Raw genomic sequence first — 19585 nt, forward strand, 5'->3', positions numbered from 1 at the left:
GAGAGCCTGTCCCTTTGTCCTCCACCTGTCACTCTGTCCTTTCCACTGATGGCTTTGATGAAGTGTAAAATAAAAGGAATTTTCCACTGATTGATCAGAGATGCAGTTCTGCCTGTTTGCTTGCATGGGGGAAGGGGAATTTACCTGCCAGGCCTGGTGGACTGTGCCAAGATCCTTAACCCAAGCCAGAGCTGAGCCTGCAGGTCTTCAGAAGATGCCAAGGGACAACAGTGGAAGGCTGTGGCAGCTATCTCGTGTGGAATCTGCTTGTGGAAGCAGGTTTACTCTCCTCCAGTTCTGCATGGCTGCAGCAGGGGAGCACAGAGGTGTGAAGGGACAGAGCAGCTTCCTCTTTTCTGCCCTACAAGGCATTTAGGGAAACTTGACTAAAGCTTGGGGATAGGAATGAAAACTGAATCACCTGTGCAGGGTTCAGGAAGCTGGTAGGATGCAGCAGCTGTTCACACACCGCAGAGGATTCCAGTACCGCGAGGAGCTGGTGCCAGGCAGGGCTCTTGGCTGGAAGGGGGTACTCCAAGACAACACCTGCTGCAGGGAAAGATCTGGTTCTCAGCACCTGAGACGCACTTAGCTTGCACAGACTCAGAGTGAAAGGTGGAAAACAAAACTGTTTACTGTAGTGTGAAGAGGTTTACATGAACTGGAGAGGAGATACACGAGCTGTGGCGGGGACGAAATACAACAGGACTGCAAAAACAGAATAGAAAAGACCTGGGTGGGGCAATACTAAAAATCCCATCCAATGAGCAATATAAACTGACAGCTCAGATAAAAGGGGATCTCAGAAACGCTGAGCCACCAAAAACCAATGAGTCCTAGGATTTTTACTACCACTTATTAGCATAATTACCAGACACTACTACTGCCTAACGGCTGCTGGCAAAACACGCCTGAGCCCTCTCTAGTTTTTCTGGAACACTCCCTGCAGGGCACAGAAAATCCCCAGCCCCTGTCACAGCCCCCACACAGCACAATCTACAGAGAAGCTCAAGAACACAGAATCAGCTACACTGGAAATCCCTTTTTTCTTCATGCAGATGGCAGGGCAAAGCCCTGAGCAGAGCTGTCCTGAACACATCAATGACTCCCAGCAGCGAGCAAAAGCAAAGGGCTGGAGAAGAACACTTCCCAGGGCAGGGCAAGGGGCCAACCAACTCTTTGTTTTTGGTCACTGGAATCACTCTTGGTGTCCCAGCCAGACTCGGGCAGGCAGCTGGAAGGGGCCCAGCACCCTGAGCATTCCCATCCTGTCCATCTCTCCACACCAGTTCTTACAGATGTGACTCCACCACCAAGGGAGGAGCAAAGGCTGTCAGACCCCACGCATGCAACAGCTTTCCTAGTTCAGTGTAACACAGACAAACACAGGAGTTCAAAGACTATGCCACCTACATTCCAGAAATCCACAGCTATCTACAGACCATTCCATCCTACAAACCTGAAGCCAAACGTCTGGCTTGAATTTCAGCCCCCGCGCCAGGCACGAGCTGACACGGGAACTTCACTGGTTATTGCTTCAGCCAGGCTGCTACAAAACAATTTACAAAGTCTGTGAACTATCAGCACAGCTTCAATGCTGGGGAACTCATCCAGCCTACAAAGGAGTCACTGAATAAAGCCTTCAGCCCCCCACAGCGATTGGACGTCTTAAGTGCAGCTTCACATTCTGAGAGGAAAGGCTTAAGGTTTGGCATCTGGTATTGGCACAGGGTTCTTCAAACACTCAGAAGGTCCTCTAGAAATATTGATACTGCCAGTCATCAGGACAGAGGACAGGGCAGGAGGAGGCCTCAGCCAATTTGGGCAGCCTTCCTGCCAGCACAGATGCCCTCTTTGATCTTCATGCACTGCAGGGAGAGCTGCTTCATTCTGTTCTCCAGAGCCAGCCCTTCCGCGGAGCCGCTCCGCACGCCGCTCCTGCTCTTGCTCGCTCTGTCGCCTGTCTTGTTCTCAGCCCCTTCTGCCCTATCTCCTGCAAAGAAAGGATTAAACCAGATGTTAAACCTGTCTTTCATTCCACAGCTCCAGCCTTCAGCATGTGCTTCTGCAGCTTCCTTTGCCAAATCATAAATAGATTAAAATGATAAAAACAAAAGCAGCAGGAGCAAGAAGCTGTAACCAAGCCGAAGTCAGCCCTGTCTTCTGCACCACATCAGCAAACTACAGCATGAGCAGCCCGGGGTGGTGGCAACCCTCTAGCCTGAAGGGATTTGCCATCAAAGGCTGGCAGAGCCTGCAAGAGGCTCCTCTGGGCACATTATTTATTTTCTATTTCCCCTGGAAACAGCCTTAGAAATTCTCTGATTTTCAGCAAGCAGGGCAGTAATCAACAAACAATTAAATGCAGATTGTCCTCGACAGAAATGCACCATCAGAACCCCAAGCCTCTGCACAGCCAGAGCTGGGGAGCCTCCCAGCCAGCAGCAGAATTAAACCATGTCAGATGCCATCTGTAGGGCACAAGCTCCCAGGAGCTGCCCTCCCACGATGCCCCAGCAGGTCGGAGCTCAGGGAGCTGGTACCGAGCCCAGGGCATCCGAGGAGGTTTCCCTGCTCGCTTTCTGAAGCTGGGAAGCATCAGCCCGGGGCAGCCCAGCCAAGCCCTGCCTACCTCGCTCGGCCTCGCACTCGGGGGAGGAGGCGCCGCTGCACTCGCTGCGGGGCCCCAGCACCGGGAAGATGGCCCCGAACTCGGAGAGGGACACGGGGCTGGGCAGCTCCAGGCTGCCGGGTCGTGTGGCAGGAGGGAACTGAGCGGGCACCTCGCAGGGGCTCGTGGGGCCAGAGCTGAAGCTGGACACTGACTGAGTCTCTGAGTCTTCTTCAGATACCAGGCTGCTGCCGTTGTCATCCTCAAACACCTCCGAAGCCACTGCAAGGATCAGGAATGCTCCGGTTAGCAAAGCCCGGCCGCTCCTCTCCTTCCCTGTCCCCTCTGCCAAGCCTTGCCCCAGCATTTCACCAGCACCACACTCTGCTTTGAGGAAGAGTACACTTGCCAGCCTGCAAGACATATGCCCTGCAAGACCAGCTCTGCACCACCTGCTGCTGCTTCTCCTCCATGCTCCAAGATGTTCTTTAGGTCCTCACTGTTCCTGCTGCCCCTCTGCCCAGCTGGTGTTTTGTTCTCTCGATTTGAGCCCACCTCAGTCTGCAGCATCCTGATCCCAGCCCAGGCTCCTGGTTATTCCAGGCATTAATTAAAAAGCACATTGCTCCCACCTCTCCTCCCACCTTCACAGTTAAAATCCAATGTGAACCCCAAGATGTCTTTTTGGATAAGCCTCACCAAATGACACCAAATCAAAAGTGCCACACCCCTCACACCCCCAGATAAATTACCCTGCTCATCTTCACTCAAGCCTGGATTCTAATCAAAGCAAACTAATTCCACTGTCTGCCTAGAAGGAGCTGCATGCTCTTTGTTAGCAACAGGAGGAGGAATCCATTAAAAAGGTTCCATTTTGTACCATGCAGGGGTGCAGTTTCTGCTGAAGTTTAACATTTTTTCAATCATTGCTGCCTGTGGGATGGGGACAGAGGCAGGCTTTGAAGTGCATTCATTTTGCTCCTTTCACACAGCAACCTGAGTGATGCTAAGGGGACAGCTGCTGCACTCCAGCTCATTCCCCTGTCCCCTACTAAACAACCAGCTCCTGTGCCGAGCAGTACAGGTGAGCCTCAGTCTCACAGCACCCAGCACACTTCAGGCTGCAGAAGCTGCAGAGCACCCCTCAGGCCAGCCTTTCTCAGGATGCCACTGGGCCCCAGCAGGACTCTGTACTCACTAGAGATGGTGTCTGACTCTGGTTTGCTCACTGCCAGGTCTTCCACAGAGGCGTTGCTGCCTTCAGCACCCACGCCACAGCCCCGGGGCCCCATGGCGGCAGAGCGTCTCCTCTCGTGGATCTCATCTGAGATCATCTCCAGGTTTTTCAAGGCAGTCTTGTACTCTCCCTTGGCCAGGGCCAGCTTTGCCTGCAGGTCATCCACCGTTTTCTTCAGTTGCTAGCAAGGAAGACAGGCATTAGACATGCTCTGTGTGTCCCTGTGACTCAGCACTGCACAGACAGGCCACCACGAGCCAGGACTGCTAGGTGGGTGCTGGGAGAGCTCAGAATTCAAGCAGTGGCACTTGAAGGAGATGGCAGCAGGGCAAAGCACAGGAGCCAGGGCTTGCACTGCCCCTGGAGCATGGCTATGGCCCCAGCTGAGCACTGATCAGGGTCTCCTGTTGTTAGCATGCAGGTCCTCTCCTTAACATCTGATGCATAAAGCACAGGAGAAAGCCTCAAACCAAAAAGCAGAAACAAACCCCAGAGATTCCCAACTACAAGAAGCAAGGGCAGCCACATAATGCTGGCTCATTGTAGCATCAGGCTTCAAACACTCTTCTTTCACACCAGGAAACAAAGCCTCAGCCTTTTAGCTTTACAAGGTGCTTAGCAAATTGCTCCAGAGGTTGTGAATCAGTTTTGCACAGAAACACAACAGGTGTTGGAGCACTCTGGATGCAATTCCAGCATTTATTGCAAGCAGCAGAGTTTCAGGTGGCTCTCAGCTCCATGCCTACCTCTAGCTGGACATAGTACTTGGCCTTGAGTTCAAAGTAAGGTCTGTGGAGAAACAAGAAACAGTTGTTTACAACACTGGGACCGGAGTGGGGCACTGGGGAGGGGGTTTTGTGTTTCACTGCAAGGCCCAGAGCCTGCTGTCCAGATGAGAGAATACCCAGGTGTGCTCTTGGTGGCTCTCCTTTCCCCTCCATACATCCATTTCTAGTGGGCTTTTCACCCTAAATACAAACTGCATCATTCTGGGGTTTGGAGCTGACAGCATCATTCCCTCAGGCAAAGATTCACCCACCACTTCCAGCTCCAGGCACAGGATCCCCTCTGTGTCCATCTAACTGTGGAGCCCTCAGCACACATTGACCAATTTCACCAAAAACTCATTTTGAGATGGGAGGATTAAAAGCTAAACACAGCAAACAGATTGTTCAGACCAGCTACAGTCTGGAAACTTAGAGAAAGCAACTGTGAAATAGAAAGAGAATTAAGAACTGGTTACAAACAGGGCCAACATTTTAACCAGGCTGTGAGCAAAGAGCTGTTTCTGCAGCAGAACACATCAGATGCAGATGCCTTACTGAGGACACTTGCTGGCTTGCTGTTCAGGTCTGCTCTTTGAAGTGTGCTCCTGTCCCAGCAGCAGCCCTCAACAGGAAGGAAGCAAGCCTGGCATACAGCAGGCTGCTGGTACAGTCTCACCCTTTGGGGTTTCTGCCCCTTGCTTTGTTCCTCTCCTCACTAAAAATAAGAATTCAACTGCAAACAATCCCTGTGCTGCAGAACCTTCACATGGAGCTCTGTGCTTCTGGAGGGAACAACTGTGTGAATCCCACCAGCCTGTTTCTTAAGTCACACATCACCAAAAAGGTCAAGAGTAAAAAAAAGGGACCAGAAAAGGTTTCCCAGCCCATTTAGCTCAGCTGTCTATCAAGTTAGGTGCTTCAAAAGACACTTGGGACAAACACAAGGACAGATATCATCACCAGCTTTGCTGTGAGGCGGTCACAGGCAGGCAGGAGCCCAAAGGCAGAGGTACAGAGGTACCTGTGTTACCTGCAGAGGTAACACTTCCACAAGCCTGGAAGCCCCCAGAAGCAGCATTTCTCACCTCACCACTACACTCATCTCCAAACATAAAACATACTTGGACTTATTGATGGCTCTTTTCAGCTTCTTCTCCAGCTGCTTCATCCTGCCCATGGCAGCATTGTATTTGGCTGCTGTCTCCTTGTGAACCAGCTCACTTCTCGTTTTGGTCTGTTCCGCCTCCATGACCTTCAAGAGGGAAAATACAGGTTGAGTGGCAAGACACAACGACCCATTTCTTATCATTTCAATTAACAGCATCTTCAGAATCTGTCCAATCAGCTCCTGTCAGAAAAGTGTGGGTATAGAAAATAATACCTTCAAAGATCCTACTTAAGAGTTGCTGCTGAGAGGAGCAGCAGTGTGTTGGATTTGCACACACTGTTAGCTGTGACAGAGGTGCTGCATGTTCTTGCATGGTCTCTCTTACAGGAAGCTCAGAAGAGCCTCAAGTTTGGGGATCACCCATTTTTAACCCTTTTAAATACCTAGGAGCAAAGCAGCACTAGGAGATATCTCCCAGTTACAGTGAGCAGCTTCTTTCTGTTCCCTCTCCCAGCTGCCAGGCTGCCCAGCTCCCCACTGCAGCCCCACCACTCTGCAAGGGCTGAGATCTAGGGGCAGCAGTGGGAGGCCAGGAATCAGGGAAGCACAGAATGCCTTGGGCTGCAAGGGAACAGCTGGAGGAAGCTGGCTTCTCTCCTCAACAGCTGAGCAGCCTCAAGCCCCAGTTCTGACACTGAAAGCAGAGGTTCAGGCCGAGCTGACAGCCTGGATAGACGGGTGGGGAAGCTCCATGGAGCCCAGCCACTGTCCGGCCACAGAGAGGCTGCTCCCCCAGGACAAGCACTCAGCTGCTCTCCATGGCCAGCCCAGGCCTCCCTGGCCTGTTGGGCTGCAGGCCTGCACCCAAGCTGGCAAATCCTGCAAGCAACCATTTCTCCAAAGCTCTGTAAACAAGTACTCAGTGCCCTAGCATTCCGCAGCCAGCAGGAGTCTACAAAAGCAACAGGAAAAGCGAAGGTCCCTCCCTTGGCTGCTCTGCTGCTAACCCACAGTCACACTTCACCAGCAATTCCACCCAGGGAACCTCTATTGTGCAGATTTAAAATATCAGAAGGTCTGTTTTCTTTAATGCACTTGTGGTCAGGGAAGTAAGAAAAGCCTTTGTCATTGGTCTGGCAATGAGGAGGCAGCAGGCATCACCCAGAGGCTCTTGCTGCCACAACTGGAGGCAACATTTTGCTCACCTGCACACACATCACTTAAGGAAGCTACTACAGGACTTTAAACTATGAGAAGGAAAGGTTTCCAAAGAGTCTTTTCATCAGATACAGACAATACAGTCAGCTCCAACACCCTTCAGCTATTTTATATATTAAATTCACTTAAAAAGAAAGGTCAGAAAAAGTTTCTGTCAGATTCATAGCAGATTCCTCTGCATCCTGAAAGCAAGCTGCAGTCTCTTCTCTTGAGCAGCTGTTGGGAAGTTGGGTTGATGCCATGACTTTCCCTGGTGAAATATGTCAGGGAAGGCTGGTTTTGGCCTGGAAATGTCTTAAATGAAGACACAGCCTCCAAAGACTGCAGAGTCTGGTTTGCCTTCTTTGCAGTGTGGCAGCAAAATGCAATTTAAAGATGCTGGAAGCTACAAAAGAACGGAGCAGCTGGAATTTACCAAGGCTCAGTTAAACCTCAGCTCCTCACCATCCATTCTAGCATCAGCTTTGATCTCTGGGATGAACCTCATGACAACCAGTACCAGCATCAGGGTCACAAAGCAGGTTAGGTGTCCAGTGTTATGTTGATTTGGTACATACCAAACACTGCAGGAATGCCGAACCCTGTAGGGCTGGCGTTGGAGGATGACAGCTTGCCTACACCTCAGAATGTCTGACAAAACAGGGAGTTCGCTGCCAGCCAGACACACCCATGTGTGCTGCATCCTGTGAGGAATCAGTGATGCAGGGAAAACCATCTCCCCATGCTCCCTTGTTCATCTCTGGACATTCTGTCATCACCCACAGGAGCCTGCAGAGAGACCAGGGACAGCCTGGCCCCTTCCCCCAGGACAGCAGCTCAAGGTGCACACATGAGGCTGAGGACAGTACTCTGAAGACTGTGAGGTATCTCTGTGGAGATCCATCACCTGACAAGATGTGTTTAAACGTTTTCTTCAGAGCAGAAGAAACAAAGCTCCTCCACAGAAGCCAGATGGCCTGGAAATAGAGCAGCTCTCCACCAGGGCGGGTGGACAGAAACGGACCACAAACCTCCTCTGTATCTGGGAGGTTCAGTGTCAGACCAGCTAGGGGAAACCCTTGCCTTAGAAGAAGGACCAGGCGTGTCTGAGAAAGAAGCACTTTTATCAGATGGGGAAAAAACAGTCTCCTATGGACCTGTAAACAAGGTTTTGGTCACAGTCACCCAAGAGGCCATTTTGGCTAGGAAAAGGCACCGTGCTTCTACCACCAACCTTGCCCTCGTGGTGCTCCTAAGCACACCTGTTTCTTTCTCACAAACTCAAATGGAAGGGTCTTCTAGGGGAAGAATGGGAAATAGAAGAGATAAGAGGTCAGTAAACCAGGAGGAGACAATCAAGGATGCAAGGGACTGCTTTTAAGCCCTGCCTTTCCAGGGTGAATGTCTTTAGGGCAGGGAAGGCCATGAGTACTTTTACTGTTTCTTTCAGAGACTCTCCCCCCACCCTGTTTCTCCAGGCATTTCTATCTGCAGGAAGTGTTTCTCCTCCCTACAGCACCAAGGTACCCAGGCATTTTACACTGACAGATGGTACTTTATGGTGTAATAGCAAAGGGAGTTTCACAAGCCAAATTAAAGCAAGGGGGAGCATGCCGCCTCCCTCCTCCCTCTCCCCTCAGCCCTTCCTTTTCAAAAGGCCTCACGATCAAGAGCCAAAAAAATTCTTCTCCTTGCCAGAATTTATGAACTGAACATACCTCAGGAATGAGTGTAAAAGCAGAACCTTTTTAGGACTGCAGATTGCATCAGCAGCTAGGGACAGGCAGAAAAGGACCTGGGGGTGCTGGTTGACAGCTGGCTGAACACAAGCCAGCAGTGTGCCCAGGTGGCCAAGAAGGCCAGTGGCATCCTTGCCTGCATCAGGAACAGTGTGGCCAGCAGGAGCAGGGAAGTCATTCTGCCCCTGGACTCAGCACTGGTTAGGCCACACCTTGAGTCCTGTGTCCAGTTCTGGGCTCCTCAGTTCAGGAAAGATGTTGAGTTGCTGGAATGTGTCCAGAGAAGGGCAACAAAGCTGGGGAGGGGTCTGGAGCACAGCCCTATGAGGAGAGGCTGAGGGAGCTGGGGTTGCTTAGCCTGGAGAAGAGGAGGCTCAGGGGAGACTTTATTGCTGTCTACAACTCCCTGAAGGGAGGTTGTAGCCAGGTGGGGCTTGGTCTCTTCTCCCAGGCAACCAGCACCAGAACAAGAGGACACAGTCTCAAGCTGCGCCAGGGGAGGTTTAGGCTTGAGGTGAGGAGAAAGTTCTTCACAGAAAGAGAGATTGGCCATTGGGATGTGCTGCCCAGGGAGGTGGTGGAGTCCCCATCCCCGGAGGTGTTCAAAAAAGGATTGGATGTGGCATTTGAAGCCAGGGATTAGTTAGTCATGAGGTGTTAGGTATTAGGTAATAGGTTGGACTTGATGATCTCTTGAGGTCTTTTCCAACCTGGTTGATTCTATGATACAAAGAGGAGCAACAACAAAACCTGCTCCCCCACCAGCACCCCACTTCATCTTCCCAAAGCAGCTCCTGCTCTTCTGGTCACATGAACTGTTCTCCAGACATCATTAATTTCTTGACCAGACCTCCTCTGACTAAAGTGGAAGTTTAGGCAAGTCACTGGGATGTACAAAATAGTGTTCTAGACACCTGAAACAGATGAGCTAAACCCCAGCCTGTCTGTGAATAAATGGACACCCAGAAATAAAACACAGGACTTTACCTGAAAACACAGCTCAGGTGAAGAGCAGAAGCAGATGAAGCAGCTGCCTGACTTGTGGCATTGCACCACAACCCTGTGCTTCACTGAGGTCAGCTCACAGCTTGAGCACAGACATGAAAGGGATTCCTAGGTCTGCATAGGCAGGCACGCAGCTCCTGCCCAGGCTCAGGCTGTGCCAGGGGAGGTTCAGGCTGGATGTTAGAAAAAAGTTCTATACAGAAAGAGTGATTGCCCATTGGAATGGGCTGCCTGGGGAGGTGGTGGAATCGCCATCACTGGAGGTTTTCAGGAGGAGACTTGATGGGGTGCTTGGTGCCGTAGGTTAGTTGTTTGGGTGGTGTTGGATTGGTTGATGGGTTGGACACGATGATCTTGAAGGTCTCTTCCAACCTGGTTTATTCTATGTATTCTATGTATTCTAACTCTGGAGACAGCTCACACTGAAAGGGCAAAGCTGCTGAGCGCCAGCCTGGCCTCCCTGTGCCCAGCCATGCTGCTCCTGCCTGCCTTGCCAAGTGAAACATCTGCCATGTGCCATACCTCCAGCCCACCCAGGATAAGCAAAGTTTCAGCAGCTCCCCCATTTCTCATCCATTTCATTCTCTGACTACAAAGCCTTGTTTACAGTAAGCCATCAGCCTGGCACATTGAAAACAGCCTGAACAGCTTTTCAAGCTACAATGAAATCACAAAGCAATTACAACATGCAACCCTTATCTCCATTTCCTCCCAGGGAATGCTTCCTGTTAGAAGCCTGAGTCTCTGTCCACATCCACTGGGTCAAGTGCAGCAGCAAGCTGGCAGTGTTTCCATCCACACCTGTACAGAACACAAGTGTCTCCTTTGTTCCTTGCCTGCCCTTTTCCTTTATGTTTGCACTGCTTGCCGGCTACCTACTGCTACAGGGCTCAGGTTTGGTTCCAAATTCCAGATCTATTCAACAGTCTTCTCCCTCTGCCTAAAAACAGCAAATAAAACCAAATTGTTCTCGCACAACATTCCTGTCAGCAGAGCAACAAATGAGTCCACAGCCCACTCCCAACAGCTGGCACAGAGGCCTTGGCCATGTCTGATTCCCTGCAGTACCAGGCCCAGTGCAGGACTGTTCCCTGCCCAGCAAAGCTGTCACTCAGAAACACAAAAAGCTGGCAAACTGAAACCCCTAGAATGCAAAACAATTCTCCAGGAGTGGTTCTAAAGGTGGAAGTGGAGGAATTCTGCTTCTTAACCCTCAGGTAGGGCTTTTTCCTCTCAGCAATTCCTCATGTAATTACAAGCTACCTGTCTGAGCTCTCAGCAACACTGTGTCAGTCAAAGACAGCTCTTGCTCTCGTAGATGCCATCCTCTCACCTGTATTCTTTCACAGCTCGGTAGGGAATCATGATGAGTTCTGTTCCTTGAGAGCAGAGTTATTCAGTTACTCCATTTACCTCACCCAACACTAAGGACAGGCTGAGGGAGCTGGGGTTGTTCAGCCTGGAGAAGACTCCAGGGGGACCTTAGAGCTACCTGCCAGTACCTGAAGGGATCCTATAGGAAGGCTGCAGAGGGACTTTTCCTGAGGGTGTCTAGAGACAGGACAAGGGGGAATGGTTTGAAGCTGAGGCAGAACAGGGTTAGACTGGATGTGAGGAAGAAGTTCTTCAGTAGGAGGGTGGTGAGACTCTGGAATAGGCTGCCCAGGGAGGCTGTGGCTGCCTCCTCCCTGGGGGTGTTGAAGGCCAGATTGGATGAGATGAGCTCTGAGGTCCCTTCCAACTTGAGCCATTTTATGATTCCATGATTCTAAGCACTGCACTACTTGCATGCCCTGAACCCAGCAGGTATTCACTCTGCTTCTAAAGAAGCTCCAGAGTCCCACCAAGCACACACTGGGCCTATTCAGTCAGGACTCCCAGCAGCATTTCCATCCTTCTTGGCTCCAGCCCTAGCCTCAAAACCTCCACCATAGCCAAGAAAAATCACAAAGCAAACTTCAGGTGCCCTGGATAGGTGTGGATAGGTGCCTTCTGGAAGAGCTGGATAACATGCTTTGCATTCAAGGAGCCATCAGCTGCTCTATCCAATCCAGTCTGTGCCCAGATGATGTCATAACCACAGTAAATAATCCTAAGGGCTCCATCCACTGTTCAGCTGGAACCAGCAGAGACAGTGTGGTGTGAATCAGCCTCCTGGCAAGCAGATACTCTGCTCTCAGCAATGACACACACCAACACCACCAGCATGACTCCAACAAACGTGGCCAGCCAACCATCTCCTGCTCTCAATCACTGGCTTTGCCCATCTCAGGTGTCCTCCTCTTGCAGACTGTCAGGGTTGTAGGAGGATACAAAGATCCCTTTCAAATATCCAAAGCAAAGAGGAATTCATTTGAATTCTCCAGATTGCTAGCAATTCTTTCCCACCCACCCCAGCTCAGCTTTTCCTTATGCCAGCTAGAGAGAGGCAGCTGATCCGTGGTTGCTGTCGCTCCCCACCAGACCTCAGCAGCTTCACAGTCTGGGGCACTAAGCAACCCCTTAGATGCCTCCAGTTTTCTCACCTACCTATTCTGAGGCTCCAAAGCTGTGCCTGCTTTTCTGGGCTTTGCTGGCACTGAACAGGTGTGACAGGAACAGCACAGCTGCTGGTGTGCTGGCGCTCAGGCTCCCTTCAGGAGCACACAGGCTACCAGAGCTGTGAGCAGGACAGGGGCAATAACACCAACAACACCCTGGGGCTTGTTTTCCTTTTTTAAATACAGACCAGCTTCTCCATCTCTCCCCTGCACACAGCCAACATCCTTTCTGCTCCCTCTTTCTCCAGCTGGTTTGCACAAATCCCTCCGAAACAGAGGCCTTCTTATAACCCAGAAACTTCTGCACTGAGGGCTGCAGGACAACATCAACATTGTGTGGCCCAACAGCATCTCTGAAACAGCACCTTCAGCTTCTCTGGCATACCAAGGGAACTCTGACAGATCAAAGGGGTTTAACTTTGAGGTTTGGTTCTTCCATGTTAAATAAACAAACCAAACTAAACCGACAACAACAAAAACCCACACACCTTTTTTCTGCCTCTTGGGGATTTTTAATAAGCAGGGGGGAAGGCACAGCAAATGACAGGAAAATTCTCCTGGAGAGCTGCTACAATGAATCCTGCCTTTCACTGTCAGGTGGTACACCTCTTCTGTAGGCTTAAAAAGACTTTACAAAGGAGGTGCTAAGGCCTTGTCTAAATCTGGAAGTTAATTCAGGAGAGAGCTGTGTGCTAGTTTCAAAGGCAACGCCTTCTTGGGCAATTGCACATTCAAACCTGTTTCCAGAGCTTTGCTCAGCTTACTCCACACTAAGGACAGGTGGATTGAGACTGGAACATGTCCCTGTTTTCCAGAGTAAGAGTTTCCACAACGTCTGCATTCGGGAACAGCCATCCCTTTGCAACTACCCTGGCATCACTCCAGATGCAGACAGGCCTTAAGACATTGTTTATCCCTATTATACAGAAGGTAAGTTGCTTTTTTCTTTAGAGAGCTAGCCCACTAGCTGCTAGCACAGCCAGCCACAACTAGCATTGTCCCAACAGCAGCCCCAGGCCCAAGCCCTTTAACCTTAGCCCTCAGAGCTTTCTCTGTCTCCATCTCCTACATGTCCTGTAACTGGATCAATACAAAAAGTCTGGCCTTTCAGAATCTAAGCCTTATACACCACAGGAGAACACAAAAAATGGGGAAAACAGATGTTGGGGCAAGCTTGTACCTACCCTCTGAGTAGCATGGTTGAGCATCTCCTGCCAGGCAGAGTCAAACTGGCGTTTGTCATCTTCCAGCAGCCTCTGCTCGGCGAGGGAGATGGTCTCTTTTGCAGCTCGCAGCACTTCAGTGGCCCTCTGGAAATCCTGAGTCGCCCTCTGAGCTTCCAGCTGGGCCTGCAAGACAGAAGTTGGGATGAGATGAAAGGACCCCTCACAGTCGTGCTTAGGACACCTGCCACGCTAACCTTGCGATTTGAACAAGGCTGCACCGGAGTTACTGCTTCCCAGCTTTTCACTCCTCACTGGAGCAAGCTCTGCTAAGACAGCAGCTCCCACCCAGGCAGGTCATTTGCAGAGAGCTGTCTCACGGTGTTCAGTCAAAAAGCACACAGCTGATGGCCTACACAGGAGCACCTGGCTCAGAGACATGATGGAGGCTTCATCGCCAAGAAACATAAGAAGGGAAAAGGTGATAAACAAACCTGTAGCATGTCAGGAATACACTGGGAATGGCACTCCTGAGTTTAGTCAGGATGCATTTTGATCCAGTGCAGCATTAATCACCCTGAGGAAACGTTTTGGAAGTATTACATTGCTATAAAGCACTGAGGGGGTGGTTGCCAGTTCTGTAGATGTTCTCCTGCTTTGCTACAGCTGGGATTCAGCTGGTGCAGCAAGTCCGCAGAAGACAGACACAAAGGTGACCACGGGCATTCACCACGCATGTAAAACACAGGTGAAGGCCCTGCTATGTCCTTTGCAAACTGCTGCTTTTTTCACCAAAGTAACACAAAGTCTGTGCTTGAAGGCAGCACTTTCCACTGCCTACATGGAAGCAGGGGAGAAATCTTTTGGTGAACCACATGGGTCTTGCTGTGAGACAAGACTCCTCCAAACAACACGTGCCCTTGCCAGCAAAGCAAGCATAGCTTAGAAACCATCTCATCACTGAGATGTGATCTCTATTCTTCTGAACCAAAACCAATTCTCTGAGGCACTGCATTACAGACCACCTTCAGCTCTCCTGAAGGTTCGAACAAGGCTACCCAAATCCTTCTGAGCAGTTCCCTCTTGCAGGCTGGAGCCAGCTCCAGCCCCCCGGGTCCCGAAGGGAGCAGCGAGCCCTGGCCTGTTCAGCCCAAGCAGGGATTGCAGCCAGCAAAGCGGGGTCATGCTGCAGGGTTCAGCAGTGCCACCCCACAGCCCAGCAGCCTGCAGTGCTGCCCTTCAGCACCAGTGATAAGACTCCAGTGTTAGAAATAGGTGACTGCAACAAAGAATCTCCATAACCAGTGGAGTGGTGTTGGCTGGGGCTGGGTTGGGTGTTTCAATAAGGTACTGTCCTCCCTTTCACTAGTCATCACTGAAGGACTGGCAGTTCCAAAACACAGGCTTTCAAAAATGTGCCTTTCACATGGTTTTCCTTCAGAAACACTTAATTTCTGTTCATTTGCTGTCTCTTAACTTTATCAGCACTTTACTGCTCCAGAGCCCCTTTGAGGTCAATGCACAAATACCTTGTTTAGCTCACAGCCGCTACCTGAGCTTTTCTACATAACCTGTTTCATCAACTTCACTTAAAAGGAGTATTTTGGAGCTGAAACACCACTCTTCAAATTGTAAGCTTCACATTCACATTTAATTGACCATCCAGCACTGTGAAGACTCTATTTACACTTCAATGATTCTTTAAAAATAAACTGGAATTACCCAGTATATTCCTCTGGGAGATGTCTTTGACCTGACATGACTGACAGAACAGAATGATGAATAAAACTGTACATGTCATGGCACACAGAGAAGGAGGGTGAGACTGCAACAGCAGAAAGGACTCTGACACACAGAACACTAAACTGAAGAAGATGGAAGTCTTAGAAAGAAAGGGAGAGGGTTTAGTGTGAAGCAATGGTGGGCATTTGGGAAGTGGTTAAAAATCCCTGATATAAAATGGGAAATAAGTATCACAGTATCACCAAGGTTGGAAGAGACCTCAAAGATGATTGAGTCCAACCTGTCACCACCAACCTCAAAGTGGAGCAATGGTGATTTTTTTCCAGCAAAGAGCCAGCACCACCTGTATCAAATACCTTCCCACCTGAGACAGCACAGTTATTGGTAAAGGTAATGGAGAAAGTCCTTCCCTTCTTGCCTTCTGGCAGGGGAGACAGACTCCTAATTTAAACACAAGGCTCAAAAGGAAATCAAGTCCACTAAGTTTCCCTAACAACGACCTTCAGTTAATGCTGGGGGAAACTTCAACCCACCACAAATAGCAGTGAGCTCTTCTTCCTTCCTTCCCCCTGTCACCAAAAGGTACTTCACCCCAAAGTACCAGTGGAAAAAACAGGAGCTGTGTGTCAGAGGTCCTTCAGCTACTGCCTGGGGAGGGAAATCAAAGTCATCACAACCAGTGCAGTTATTTCCTTCCACCCAAGGTCCTTGCTGCACTTCCTTCTGAAGTGGCTGCTGGTGTTTTCCACAGAAGAGACATTCTCTAACCATGCCCTCTGTTGTGTTCAGGCAGGTGACACAACCTCACTCTGCTAAAGCCTTGTGAAGAGCCAGGGCGCTGAAGGGTTAAAATTCCAGGTACACCCCAAAGCACAGGGAGCTCTCTGGGTCCACATCAGTGGGGGAACAGCATCCCAGTCTCTGTAAGAATGGTTGCACCCCAATCACCACCCACCAGTCTAAATGTATTAAACATATGTCATACATTCAGGACAAACCTGATTAAAGACTATTTGAATTTAACCACTAACTAACCCAAGCCATGGTACCCACAGACAGCAGGGAAGTCACCTGAAGATCTTCAAACTAAGCTCAACCTGAGCTGCCAGCAAAGGGCACAGCATGGAGCCTGAATCTTGGCCTCTGCTGAACCCTATGAGCATTCACAACATTTTTTTTAACTTCTAGTGTTTGCCCAATGCTAGAAAAGGGATCAAATGAAACCAAAGGCCAAAAGTTTTCCACAAAAATACCTTGAGATGGGATTTTGAAGAGTGAAATAAAATGCAAGACTCCAACAGGAACCTGCACCAAGCTGAAGATGCTGGGAGGAAGAGCAGGGCTGATTTTCATGGCACGACCTGTGAGAGGGATCCAGGTCCCAGGAACTCAGAGTCAGTAAGGCTGTCAAAGCCCAGCCCCAGTGCAAGCTTCAGCTCCATGACTGCCCCACCAGGAGCAAGCCCATCCATGCAAAAACCAGCTTACAGACAGGCAAACAGCCTGGTGACCTACTGCTAGCCCAGGCATGACCACACCAGCCCGGGACTCCTTTTGCAATGTGGGTTCAGAGCAGAGCCCAGGGGAAATACAAGTGTTGGAGAAACGCAGTTTCCTCACCCTGACTGCATCAGCACTTCAATGTTTCTGCTGGCCCAGATTCACAGGTCAGGAATCAACGCAGGTAAGCCAGCAAAAAGTCTGCAGACCATTCAGAGTGAAGTTAGTAAATCCCTGTGGAAAGCAACACTCAGTGTTAGTTTGCCCTGCTAGTAGCTCATCTGATGAAGCCACAGTTGGCTGCGCAGCAGGAAAATGTTCTATGTGATAAGGAAACCAGAAGCTAAATTTAGAATTCAGCTCGATTCCTGCTTGCACCTGGACCTGCAGGACATGAAGAGCTGAAGCTGTCAATAGGCAGCCCATAACTCTGGCCATGTTGGGGCTCATGCCCCGCGCTGCTCTGCCACGGCAGCTTGGAAACACAGGGCTGGGACACAAAATGCTTTGTGGTTTGAGCAGGAGAGTTGGTCCCAGCCACAAGTCAGCTTTAGCAGGTTTCTGAAGGTAGCTCACAGTCTTATTTTAAGCAACTTGCTGAAAGCTTGGGAAAGCAAAAGGCCAAATACCAGGCTAAAGAACGATACTTTAGTCATCAGAGAAACATCACCAGGTTGTGGTTTTGCCAGTGCGAAAAAGGACACCCCAACACTTCTTAGTAAGCAGCCAGGGAGTAATTAGCCCTCATTTGGAACTCCCTCCAGCACATACAAGCTGTCATGCACCACCACTGACAGACTGCTTACAGGCTTTTGGTTTCAAACCCTCATTCAGGGTGGAAGAGAGAGCAGCCATGTTCCTCACATGCTGTTAAGAATCAGAGAGCACAACGACAGCTCATGGCTCCATCTGACCTCCTGACACAGCCTGTGAAGCTCAGCATCTCAGACAGTGGCTGCTGCTCTCAAAAGACCAGAATTCAGAACTCCCAGGAATGGCTGCAAACCAGGCTATTTTGCTTTCAAGCACAAACTGCTATTCGAGTTGAAGGAGGTTTAGTCCTGGGACAGCACAAGGGAAAATGTGCTGGGGATGAGGGCAAAAATCTCCAAGGGAGGCTGGAGGCAAGTGGGATGTCAGCTTTCTGCCTGCCACCCATATAACTGGTGCTTGATGGAGCCTACTTGACACAAATGTGAGTGTACTTTCAAAAAAGTCAGGAGGAGGCCAGTGAAACTCCCTACTGAAAATGAGGAAACCTTGGGAAAGCCTTGGCAGCTGGGTAACCTGTGTCCCAGCAACCACTGCCACAGAGACAAGGAGCTCCTTATGCCTCACCATATGAAACATCAGCTGAATGTCTTCATCACAGCAGACCCTTCTCCTATCAGAATAAAATACAATGCAGGACCCCTTGAGAAAGGCAACTAAGCAGCCACAGAGATCTCAGCTAAGGAGAATCCCAGTGTCACAGCAATGTGTCACACACCAGCCACCAGCTCCTGCTGTTGTGTTCCTCCCTGCTCTGCAATTCCACAGGCCACAAGCACCCTGCTACAGACAGGTATCCCACAGCAGTAAATCCTTTCCCTACAGCAAGCAGCACACCCAGGAGTCCTGCTCTACCCACTCAGTCCCCTCCTCTCTGACTTTCTTCAAGGCCAAGAACTTTCTTGTTGCCACTATCCATCTTTTGCTCCTCCCCACAGGTCATCTCCTCTCCCCAGCTCACCCACCACTCTCTCCCTAGTTCCAACATGCACAGCCCCAGAGATCCCAGCCAGCTCCCGGTGTGACAGGCAGCAGCACCCACAGAAGCAAATGGAGACCTGTGGAATCTGTCATCTTCTAAACCCAACAGTGCTGTGAAACCAAGGAGAGGCTGACAGGGTTCACCACTGCAAGCTGCTGAGGTGCTGCTGGAAGCAGCCCCATCCTGGCAAATGCCAGGGGGATAAAAGCTGCATCCTCATGGGCAATCCTAGTCCTCCCGGTCTGCACAGGGCCCTGTGCAGCAGAGAGCCCTGCACAAGAGCTGGGTTCTGTTGTTAGCTAAAGACAGGGATGGAAGCAAAGCTGGGCTGAGGCAAGGCAACAGAGGAAACAAACCCAGGAGTCTGTTTCAAAGCACAGTGGCTCTGGAAGGGCAGCAGCATGCAGGCAGATTTTCAGGCCAGCAGGTACAGCTGCCTGGTCACTCCCACAGCAGGAAACCTGTACTCTTTAGTTAGGAAATAGAATCCTCTGTTTGGGCCACACAGCTTTTATTGCCCCAGTTCCCCTTCACAGCCAGAGCTCTTCAAAGGCTGACCTAACAGAGACCTTTTCCCACTCTACCCCATACAGCTGGCATCTTCTGTGATAACATCAACCCAGACACATGCTCCTCTTCCTCATTTCATCTCATCTGCAGGTTTTGGCTCTGCCTGCCTAGTCATACAGGGCTGCAGGGTATCACTGACACAAAACTGGTGCCTCATGGCCACAGCATTCCTCCAAGGCTAGCTGACACTTAACACCCCCTGGCAGACCCTGCCCAGCCTCTGCCCCGTGAGCACAGGGACACACAGCTCGCAGCCAAGCCAGACTGCCAGAAATAGAGGCAGAGGGTACATATTGTGGGACCAGGCCTCCTTCAGCCAGGGCCCAGGTCAGAAGTGTAGATATATTCCTGGGCAGGATGTCACTAGCACAACCAGCAGCTTTCCCAGGCAGCAGAGCCACTGTTTTCAACACTGGCTTCTCATTTATCCAGGTGAGCCCAACTCACACCATGCTGACAGGGATGGCACTCACCATGCTAGCTCCTCTGCCTTACTGCCAGTAAAAGGCAGGGACAACCCCCATTTGTGAAGCCAGTGCCAGCTGGAGTGAGGGGAACACAGCAGCTGCTCAGAGCGGGACACCAGCACACCACGTGCTGCCCAGAGCCTCTGCTGGGACAGGCACTTGTTTGTCTATGTGATACCAGCCTC

At 50.5% G+C, this 19585-nt stretch overlaps 1 protein-coding gene across 1 annotated transcript in view; it reads right to left on the reverse strand.

Annotated features, from left to right (window-relative positions):
• Positions 1-585: 585 nt before the first annotated feature.
• SH3BP5 (SH3 domain binding protein 5) overlaps positions 586-19585 on the reverse strand; it is a 45267-nt gene continuing 26267 nt past the window's right edge. The window contains exons 4-9 of the mRNA XM_009908005.2: positions 13389-13553; positions 5737-5867; positions 4595-4637; positions 3810-4029; positions 2633-2893; positions 586-1993 (exon numbers count right to left, since the gene is read on the reverse strand). Of these exons, the coding sequence (XP_009906307.2) occupies positions 1812-1993; positions 2633-2893; positions 3810-4029; positions 4595-4637; positions 5737-5867; positions 13389-13553 (1002 nt within the window). The 3' untranslated portion in view covers positions 586-1811. The remainder of the gene's footprint in view (positions 1994-2632; positions 2894-3809; positions 4030-4594; positions 4638-5736; positions 5868-13388; positions 13554-19585) is intronic.

The sequence above is a fragment of the Dryobates pubescens genome, chromosome 4, assembly GCF_014839835.1.
Source record: "Dryobates pubescens isolate bDryPub1 chromosome 4, bDryPub1.pri, whole genome shotgun sequence".
NCBI classification, from domain to species: Eukaryota; Metazoa; Chordata; class Aves; order Piciformes; family Picidae; genus Dryobates; species Dryobates pubescens.